This window comes from Corella eumyota, chromosome 1 (assembly GCF_963082875.1).
Source record: "Corella eumyota chromosome 1, kaCorEumy4.1, whole genome shotgun sequence".
Classification (NCBI taxonomy): domain Eukaryota; kingdom Metazoa; phylum Chordata; class Ascidiacea; order Phlebobranchia; family Corellidae; genus Corella; species Corella eumyota.
Genome location: NC_137490.1, coordinates 5958992 through 5970166, shown reverse-complemented (window position 1 = coordinate 5970166; position 11175 = coordinate 5958992). Strand labels below are relative to the sequence as shown.

Below are 11175 nucleotides of genomic sequence, written 5' to 3'. Positions count from 1 at the left end.
TAAAAATTACCTCAAACTTTTGTTTTACTGAAAATATTCGCGAAATGTTTAATCTTAAATGTTAGTTAGGCCAATGCGCGTCTAATTAAATATAAAATTTTAGGTTTTGAGATTTCATAAATTTTTAATAAAAGTTTCATAACTTTTTCGAATATTAATATTTAAAAAAAACATTTTGTAAACATGTTAATTGGACCTGTGCAGATTTAACAGAACAATTACTTTTGAAATTAAAATTTTTTGAAATTAAAATTTTTTTATATAAAAAATGTGTATGCAATATCATTCATTGGCAAAAATATCACATGACTTAGTTAAACCCAAAATAAAAATTAGCCTAAACTTTTGTTTTACTAAAAAATTTTAAAAAATATTTTATGTTGAATGTTAGTTAGGACAATACTCGTCTAATAAATTATAATACTTTAGGTTTTGAGATTTCAAAAAATTTTAATAAAAGTTTCATACCTTTTATGAATTATAATATTTTTAAAACGTATTTCGTAAAGACGTTAATTGGACCTATGCAGTTCTAACAGAGCAATTATTTTTTGATTTAAAATTTTTTTACTTTTTTTTAATTTGTATGTAATATCATTGGCCAAAAATATTACGTGACCTAATTAACTCCAAAATAAAAATTAGCTGAAATTTTTTTCTACTAAAAATTTTCGCAAATTCTTTCATCTTAAATGTTAGTTAGGCCAATGCGCGTGTGATAAAATATAATATTTAAGGTTTGATTTTATCAATTTGTAATAAAAGTGTCATAACTTTTATGAATATTAATATTTAAAAAAAATATTTTGTTTTGATTTTTATCAAAAGTTTGAGCTAATTTTTAGTTGTATATTATTAAGTTAGGTTATGTCATATGGCTTTGTAATCAATTATATTTTCATTTGAGTGACAAAAAGGGTTGGAAATATGATATTAACGTATTTTAATCGCATTATTGACACTTTTAGCGTTTTAATTTTATTAAAACAGAATTAAAAACTATAACCTTTAAGCTTGATATTATTGTTAATTATAAAAACTTTTTTTTGGTTTTAATTTTTTTTGAAAAAATGGTAGTTGCAATAATGTAAAGCTTAACCATCCACTCTCATAGCTTGAAAGTTATTACCTTCGACTTTCGATTGATCTCCCCGAGTTCAAATCCAGCTCAGGGCGCAAAAAATTTCATTATTGTTCGAAAACTTTGATTTCAAAACATATTGTTATTGTCAATGTTATCATTATGGTTCGAAATCTTAGAAAAGTTAAGATAAAATTATTTACCCTAAAATTACCCTCGCTTCTCTAGGACAGCAAAAACCATTTATTTCTCTATCTTGACCTTTTATGTCTATAACAATAAACTCTTTTTATTTAAAATCTAGTATTGAAAATATTAATTCTTAAAAGCTATTTGTATGCTGTACTATCTGATTTAGGTATTAAATAAAAATATTATAATCTTTGCCATATTTATTATATTGCAAAACTAGTGGCGCTGTGAACTCGTTTTACAAATGACGGTGTAAACGTTTGTTTAGTTCAGGCGTAGTACCTGCGGAACAACCTTTCTAATTAACGCCTTCTACTCTTAATTTACATGAAAAAATGTAAACAAATCAGACCACATTTTACAGAATTGCGTGTGTTAAATTACAATTTATCCGAATGATTTATAAAAGATAATTGTTTTATATCTTGCGCACAAGATTTTTTAGTGTATACTGTTCTTATTAAATATAAATCGTTGTACAATATTACAAGTGATTTACTTAAGCTATGATATACTTATAAATATGGCTCATAATTTTTGAAAAAAAGAAATTTATTAACAATTCTTGTATATAAAATAGAAATAAAATCAGTAGCAGCAAAAAACTAAAACAAGTAAATTCTAAAAGGTTAAACGAATGGTTATACGTTTTTATTTTCAATATGAAATTAACATTTTCAAATATCAAAATCTATAATACTTGGTTTGCATTTTTTTAAATAAGCATTTATTTAATCTGTTTACAGCACTTAATAAGTAAAAAATATATTTTCTATATAGTATTAAGATATAATATAGCATTTAGTTAATATAAAATAGATAAGATTTACATGACAATAATAACGAAGGAACTAAATATAAAATACATGTTAGCAGCTAAATATAATAAAACAATAAATGAATGTTAAAGGTGTTTAAATTCTTACATATCTTTGTAAATTTTTTTAACAAGCAAAAATCATGTCAGTAAAAATTATGGTTATGTTTTGTAAATCCTAGAAAACATACATTAATATACAAAATTAGTACCTTTAATGCTTTAAAATTAAGATTAATGTATTTTTATTGGTTTGATAATTGTTCTCTTGTTGCTTTGACCAGCATTTCAACAATGGCTGGAAGCTCAGATAAACGTTCCTTTACATATTCCGGCAACCTCGCCGACTGCCCGAATCTATTTAAAAAAAAATTAAAATTGAATTTTATTTCCACAAACACTAAAAAATTAAAAATTAAGGTTTACTTACTTTTCTTGCTGTCCCATAGCGTTAGCATACACTACTGTGGTAGTAGAAGACTGGACCAGTATCTGGCAATTATCCTTATACACCACCCATATATCTCCAGTACTTAAATGTGAGGCTCTTCCCACACCAGCAATCTCAACCGACTTTGACACTTTCAATTCGTCAGCTAAGGGATTTATTCTTCTGCGCAATTCTAAAATTACAAAAAATAAAAAAAATTTAACACAGCATGAATGGGTTTATAGTGTTATAGACATATTATTGCAAAATTTACAAAAACTTCTGTAAAAATATTTAATATTTTTTAACAAAACTAAACATTACCTGGTGAAGCCTTTACAGAATTCAGATTTCCTAATTTCCTCACAGAATTCGGAGTCAAGTTTGCGTTTCTACTCATTTGAGTTGCACTCGAGCGATATGACAAAACTGACTCGGTGAAGTGAATTGGTGGCGCAATACTAGGAGACGTCGTTGTCGGAGCAACAGAGGGTAAACTCTCGGGAGTACGAGGGGTCAGACAACTAGTGGTGGGGTTATTACTGTGGTTTGGAGTCTGGGGTAAATTTTTGAGGGTAAAATTGTTGTCGGGGTGGATTTTTGTTGATGTTGTTGCTGGTCTCCTACAAATTTACAAAAATTTTAAGTTTTTTTAATTGTGATTTTTTAACTAAAATTATATTTATAATAATTTCACCTAAACTGTAAGAAATATGCATTTCACTTTTTTTAGAACAAGAATTTTTTTTTATAAATTTCACTGCTAAATCACAAACCTTGAAACTGTGATTGGAAAGTAAGGAATATTTCCACCTGCCGTTTCTTCAACTGTTTTCATCGACTTTTCGATTGCAAGTGACCTTTTTCTGGCCTCCAAAGCATGTTGCAACAAAGCTTGTAAGCCTGGCTCGAGGTTTGTGACCTCGGCAGGCGTCACATCATCAAGTGACCTTGCATTTAAGGTTATGAGTTTTCCAGATGTGTCAATAATTAAGATTTTTCCTTTGGTTTGTTGAATTTTGGCACCTAGCAAAATTTTTTTTAAACAATTAGATCATTTTTAAAGTCTAAATTTTACTATCAATAGGCAGTTTCAAATGTATGAACGATATGTTATAAATTAAAAATTGAAAAATTTGAGGACAAATTTAAATGCAACTTACCGCTGTAAAAACTGATTTCCATATCAGCATCGGGATCATTTTCCATCAGCATGCATTTTGATAAATCGGTGAACAAAGTTACTTTGGGTGTTTTAGATCGAACTAGTCCTACAAATCTATATTTAAAAATTAAAAAAAAAATGAGGTTTTTTATCGAAAAAAAAAAGAGTTTATTTTATTTATTTCATTTCCAATTTTAAAAACAAAAATTTTTCTTACCTTGCGAGGTACTTGTATTTGTTGCAATATTTATCAGGAATTTGAGTTTTCACATAAATTCTTGTGCTCTCTGGTTCGTCAGGTGGTTTCCCTGACAAAATACAGCCAAGTTGGTCTGTTTTGCTAGGAGAGTAAATCTGTAAAAAGTTGATAAAATTTTTTTTAAAAAAAATTTAATTTGGCTTAATTGAAATGTTTAAAAAAAATAAAATACTTTTACTTTGTATTACCTTAACTGTACTTCCATCACCAGAAACACACAACACCTCAGTTACATAATCCTTCCCTTCTTTTCTTGTTATTATCTCCAAACACACTTCCCCACTACCCAATATACTAACCTATAAGTAAGAATAAAATATTTAAATTAAAACCTTGAATTTAAAGCAAAAAAAATTTTTTTTTGGGTGCAAAAAATTTTAACATAATTTAAATCTTTTTAAGCACGCTCGTTGGAAAGGAAAAAATTTACCATGGAGTTTTTAGCTTTTTGTCTGATTGGCCTTAACCTTTGAGAGTTGATATTAGGGAGGGGTTTTCTTAATTTGTTTTGTGAGGAGGTGGTTGAATGTTGACTCTTGTTACTTGTGTAAGATGATGGTGGTTTACTACGTACCTAATTTTTAAAAAAATAATTTACATAAAAAAAATTTTTTAAATAACTTTAATTTTTTCACAATAACATTTTATATTAGCAATTAGGTTATGAAGTGATTTTAACCACTTAGCCAAGTGCTTGATATTGTTAAACAATGTACTTGAGTTTAAAAAAAATCATGTTAGGCATAATGCACTGATTAGTTTGATTTTTAAACTTACATAATCAGGTCCTTGATATTTTTTGTTCAGTGATTTAGATTCACATCTACTTTGTTGTTCTTGGTTGTTGTGATGTCTGTTTAAATGATCATCACGAACACCATCTTTACTTTTAGTATCATTTCGGGACCTATCATAGTTCTCATATTGTCTGTCATGTTTAGAAATTTGACTGTGTTTTTCCGACTTAGTCTGATCAGAACTTCCGCTATAAAAATCCTTGTCTTCTTTTCTTGAAGATGGTCTACCTCTTGGATTGTCTTTTAAATGATATGCTTCTTCGTACCTAGAGGTTTTGTTGCGATCACAACTTTGGTTTGAAGGTTCATGTCTTCGATAACTAGAGTGATTACGCCTTGCAGAGGCAGACCTTGTTTGCCTCCGACTCAGAACCTGACTGTGTGTACTTTGATCTTCACACTGTGATATATTTTGCATTGATATTGCTTTAATTTGGTTGCCATATCTATTTTCATTGTGATTATTATAATCTTTGTATGTTGAATGCTGGTCGTTGTTATTATCATAATGATCATCTTTAGAGGAATGGTTATCTCTTACAGGAGGGGAGGGTGGATGTTTAGGTCTTCCACATCCGCTGTTATTTGATTTATAACATCCAGGCTCATACTTGGCTTGATACGGTTGAAAACTTCCTCCAGGAGGATAAAAAAGATCGTCTGGCTGCAATCCCGATACATCAGGATAACATCTTGTGTCGTCGCATCCAGTTGAATCTGTTGATGTTGTGTATCGAGTTCCATGTTTCCTTATACTTCCAGTTGATCCACTGTCGACCGAGTTATAAGGATTTCTCCGAGACCTGGAGTAACTTCCAGATTGATCTGAGGGCTGGCCTTGATGTCGATGATGTCCACCTCCTCCTCGAATCAGGGGCTTAGATGGCAACAAACTAACATCCGACTGATCAACTCTATGTCGAGAAGATTTTGATCTAGGGTCCTTATTATCTACACTGTTGTCGTAACCATGGGCATTGTTTCGAGAATCATTGTCATTTTTATTGGTTTGTCGCCACATTGGTGGCCTGTTACCTGGCATATCATATGCCCTGGATGCCCATAAACTGTCGCTGTCACCTTTTTGTTGCACATTACTATTGTTATTTGACCCTTCATGGCGATTATATACTTCTTGTCTTGATCTAGATTTTTGTAGTTTATTGGTAGCTAATGGGGCTGGATTACCCAAAAATGGGGGCTCACCCATTTCACTGTAAGCATCCTCATATATTTCAGTCGACCCCACATCTAACACAGTTTCAAGTTTATTTGGGGGCAAAGCAACTATGGGTCTGGTTCTTGGAGGTAATCGACCAGCCCCACTGTCCTGGTTTAAATGTATGGTGCCCTGTCTACTATAGTTGTTGGTTGAATTAGTGGTCATTGTGTGGTGACCACTATCCACTGATACCTCTCTTTCCTTCCAAGTATCTGGTTTCTAAACGACAAAATTTTAAAAAAAAATTTCTTTTTTGAAAAGAAAATTTTACAATTACTGCCAATACCAAAATCAAGTTAAAAAAAATTAAAAAAGTTATCAGAACAAACATGTTATTTATAAATAAACAAATTTAAATGTTGCTAAGTTACCATGAACGAATGACTGAGTACTGCAGAAAGTGAAATCCTTTCCCTGGGATCTTTTTGCAACATCCTGTCAATCAAATCCTTTGCTTCCTTGCTCAAGCTATCGGGTAAATGGTAATTTCCCAACACCACTTTGTTTAAAGTACTTTTTACAGCATCGGTCTGTAAAGTAATAACGTTATGATTGTAAATTTATGACGTCATATGAAAATCTATGACGTAGTAAATTAGTTTTTGTATAATTTTTTTTAAAAAGTACAAAAAAATTAAAAACCAAAATTAAGAAATCAAATGCTGTATATAAAATAATGATTGTTTATAGCTACATACAAAATATAGTAAAATTTAAGTTTATTTCAATACAAAGATGTGCTTTTAGCAAAGTAATATAAAATAAGGGTTAAATACTTACGTCAAACGGTGGAGTACCGACGAGAAATGTGTAGAACATACATCCTAACGACCATACGTCTGACTCTAAACCATGCGCACTCCTAGTCGCTATTTCTCTAAAATTAAATAAAGAATGTTAACCGTTATTTAAATTTTAAATAAACAAACACAATTTAGAATAAGTTACATGTTATTACATTGAAGTACAAGTATTGGCCTTACTAAGAACTAATAAAGCCTATCTACGCTAAATAAATACAAATTTACATATTTTACGATATTAACATGGTAAGTCGTTAAACGTAATATACTATCCCTCGATAGCGAAAGTATTTACATAATCTATACATTAAATTACATAATACTAATGTAAAATATGCGGTTTTTAACCAAAATAACAATACTCAAAATCTATTTACCTCGCTTTACTAATTCAAACTCTGCCAAATAAACCGCTGCGACAACAGATTACACGCAAACACTATCAGTTATCTATCAAGACAATATAAATTGCATTTTGATCGCTTAATTTGATATCCATGGGACGCTCCCGAGTTTGTTGTTTGAGGTTCGAGTCCCGGCATGTTCGATTTTCGCGCTTGTTTAAAACACACGTGATTAGTTGGAATTTGATTGGTTAAAATTGCGAGGTGTGTTAATTGTTATTTGGGGTTAGTATTTAAATAGCGGTATTTTAAATGCCGCAAATTAAAGTGTTGAATTTGTAAATAAAATTGAAATAATTTTTTTTTAAATAAAATTTTTGCCGATATTAAAGAAATAAAAATGAGAAACTATACATATTTTAAAAAATTGTTTTCGTTTTTTTACATTACAATTATAGTTTTTTACATTTTCCAAAAAAATTTTCCAGAAATAAAAAAAAGGACCAAAAATCATAACCAACGGAAAAAATTAAGCACAATAAAATTTTCAAGTTTTTCGTCGGTTACATAGAACTGTTTACTTTACGTTTAACTGTGCAGGGCGTTGCCAAAAAAAAGTTAAAAACAGGCCGATTTATTCTCAGATCTTCCTATTTGCTTTGCAAAGTGCAAATCAAATACAAATGCCATAACGCAGCAAATTGATGTGTTTATTTCAGTTTAAATACGTGCCTTTTAGGCTAAAACACCTCGAAGTGTAAGGGCTTACGATTTGACAGACAAAAGAATTCTTCAAATACAAGACCATGGTTAAGTAATTGGGCTAAATAAAGAGAGAATTAAGTCACTTAAGTGGGTTTAGTTTAAACAAGTCCAGGCATCGTAAAAGTTAAGTCCATCCAATAAAAAATTTATCATATTTAAAAAAAAAAATTTAATAAAGTAATAAAAAAAGTGTCATGAAATTATAATTCTAAAAATTTTTAAAAATAGAAAAAAATAACAAAGATATAATTAAAAGCAATTTTTTTAAATCCAATTAAAAGCATACCAAACGCTTAGCCATACCATTCAAAAATTCACTAAATAATAATATTCGAATAAATCCCACAATGTTAAAGCACACACAAACAACATTGTACCAACAACATTTAAACCGTTTAAAATCAATTGTGGGTTCGAACCCGCGAATATCTGTCTCAAAAAAATGTCCCGGGCAGGTCCGGGCGACACACGCGACCGATTTTAGTCACGTGACCATTGCCACAATGCCTACTATTTGTTCTCGCATTACCGGGTGCCAATGTGACGTCATAATAGAAAGGGGAAACGAACAATGGACAAAGTAACAGCGTAATGACGTTATCGACGATTAAAAATGATATGGTTTATGCCTGGACTAGTCTTATGGGCAAATCGTAATGAATATCTTAGTAGTCTAACGGCGCCAAATGTTCGCGCGTTTGAAATTTGGAAGTAAGACCACGTGGAATTGTTACCGGTTTAAACCCACTCTTATCAATGTTAAATTTTCACTTTTAATTCAATGCCATCATTTTTTAAAATATTTTTTATTTTTTTATTTTAATTCTACTGATGGCTGTGTATTCATATACGTTTAAAATCGCAAGCGCACTTTAAATACAACCTGCTCTCTAAGTAAATATTGAACATGGATATTATTCCATTTAAAGGTAACGGTTAAATTCCGACACTTGACAAATGACAAACTGTCGAATATAAATCATGATTAATTAATATACGAGGTAATTATTTTTCTTGGTACAAAAAAAGATTAAGTTGCGCAAGCCGACGGTTTGGTTCTAAATAAACAGAACGGTTTCATTTAGATCTTTTTAAACAAACCTGAACTGAATGACTTGAGTTGTAGCAAAAATAAATATACACTGTGGGAAGTAAAATCTCTTTCAAGATTTTTAGGTAAACAATAAAATTACAAAAAAACAAACCATGTTGATTTTTTTTAATTGTAAAATTTTTTTTTAAATATTTTTAATTTTTGTAGCCTAAATTTTTCATGACATTTTTAAAAACATAATAGATATAATTTTAAAAAAATTGATTAATTTTAACTGTGACATTTAAGCAGTAAACCCATACACTGACAACTATTAAAATTGGGGTAAGCTCTAGTCCAATAAACCATGTTAAATACAAAATATTTATTTTTTATGCAAAACTTACGGTGAGATAAAGTTAGGAGTTCCACACATCGTAAAATGTTTGTCAGTTGGCAAACTTAACTTAGTTGCCAATCCGAAATCAGCAATCTTAATATGACAGGAATCATCAAGTAACATGTTTGCAAGTGTAAGATCTCGGTGTAGAATACCATGGGCATGAAGGTACAACATTCCCTCAACTATTTGCACCATAAACTCTCTCACTAAAAAAAAATCAATAAATTTCCTTTAAAAAATAATTTTATAATAAGGATACCAAAATTATTCCTAAAAAAATGCTCTGGTCAGTTGGTCACTATAATCTTTTCATTGCCAGGTACTTTAGCAAAAACTTACATATTGCTAATAATAACAAAACATAAAGAAATTACCTTGATTTTCCGACAAAATGTTGCCATGACTTTTAAGATACTGGTTCAGCTCCCCCTTAAGACAAAGCTCAAGGATCAAATAAACATGATCTGCATCCTCAAAGCAGTGAAGAAGCTCGAGAATTGAAGGATGTTTCAGTTGAGCATGAATCTCAACTTCACTTCTGACTCTTGCCACCATCCCGGACTTTCTCATGCTCCGTTTATCGATCATCTTGATCCCAACATCTCGCTTTGTGATCTTACACTTTGCTCGATACACACAAGCAAATGCTCCGCGCCCTATTAGGTTTGAGACCTCATACTCGGAAATTGAGTTTCCAAAATTTTGAGGCAAATTCTCCGAGGTCAAACTTGCAATGCGGTGAGGCATTGTTACTATAATGTTAAGAATATCGTCAACAATTCGGTAGGTTGTTCCTCCTGTTAAAAAGTTTATTTTTAAGGTTTGCCAAAAAATATATATAGTAGAATGTATATAAATGAACACATTGTGGTAATAAGCTTTTTTGTTACTCTACTCACCAAATTTTCCAAAATAATCAGTGAAATCTTTTAACCACATTTCAGACAATAAAACATTTTTATATAAAATTTTATATCACTTCAAACTTTTGATGTATAAAATAAACTAACAGACTCATATCACACATAAACTAATAAACATAAAAGTTACTGTCTGACTTTGTAAAAGCAATATTCAGATATAATCTAAAATCGAAAAAAAAATTTCGTGTTAAAATAAAAACAAACCTTTAAACTATTTAAATATGTATTTATATTTTTTCTTTAGTGCAGTCTACATATTCACTCTGTGAATAGTTCATAAAAATGAAGAAATCTTCCAACATCTGAAGAAAGCAAACTTGTCCGGACCTGAAGACTTCTTTCAATTTATTCAGTTTTTGCTTCTCTAGAACCAAAAATTATAGTAAAGTACTAACAAATGTTAAAATTTTTAATAAATCTGTAACATATTTTTTTGTTTTTAGCAGTTCCAACAATATTGTAAAGTGTCAGAATGTTTTAACGTTAATATTCTATTATCAGTCAGTATGCTTAACTATAAAGCTAACCACAACATCTCACTTTTACTTATTTTTGCAAACCTTTTATTTATCCTTTCACAAAACTTTTTTAAGAAAGGATAAAACGAAAATCTTTGTTTACTATTGTTAAGTTAAAATCTAAAAAGCATAAAGAAACAAAAAAGAGAATTTTCTCTCGCACTTACCCGTTTGAATTTGGTACCTCTTCAGTTCGTTAATTACACATCGCTTCATGTAATTCAACTTGTTTATCCTCATTGAATACAAATTTAGTAAAAAATGGATAGCGTGTTGTTAGATATTTTTCAAAATTAGATTAACATTTTAGTTATTATTTAATCTATAAAATTTCAACAAATATGTTAACTAATTTAAAAAAATTCAAAACAACTTTTATTTCTACTATGCACAAACAAAATAATATTAAAATGCCTTTGGCGT

At 29.9% G+C, this 11175-nt stretch overlaps 1 protein-coding gene across 1 annotated transcript; it reads right to left on the bottom strand.

The window, feature by feature from the left end:
- Positions 1–2115: 2115 nt before the first annotated feature.
- Positions 2116–10580, bottom strand: LOC145764116 (serine/threonine-protein kinase PLK4-like). Its single transcript, XM_082575706.1, has 14 exons — positions 10439–10580; positions 9686–10108; positions 9316–9517; positions 6744–6840; positions 6335–6493; positions 4722–6182; positions 4375–4518; positions 4133–4243; positions 3903–4039; positions 3684–3799; positions 3297–3546; positions 2845–3143; positions 2521–2713; positions 2116–2447 (listed from the first exon to the last, which is right to left on the bottom strand). The coding sequence occupies exons 2-14, from the start codon at positions 10056–10058 to the stop codon at positions 2336–2338; spliced, it is 3654 nt and encodes a 1217-aa protein (XP_082431832.1). The 5' UTR covers positions 10059–10108; positions 10439–10580; the 3' UTR covers positions 2116–2335.
- Positions 10581–11175: the final 595 nt, after the last annotated feature.

Excerpts from the sequence above, each read along its gene's own strand:
- LOC145764116 (XM_082575706.1), bottom strand. The coding sequence starts at position 10,058 with ATGCCTCACCGCATTGCAAGTTTGACCTCGGAGAATTTGCCTCAAAAT. Across the intron at positions 6,183-6,334 it reads TACTCAGTCATTCGTTCATG|AAACCAGATACTTGGAAGGA; the intron begins GTAACTTAGCAA and ends TTTGTCGTTTAG. Across the intron at positions 2,714-2,844 it reads TTCTGTAAAGGCTTCACCAG|AATTGCGCAGAAGAATAAAT; the intron begins GTAATGTTTAGT and ends TTGTAATTTTAG.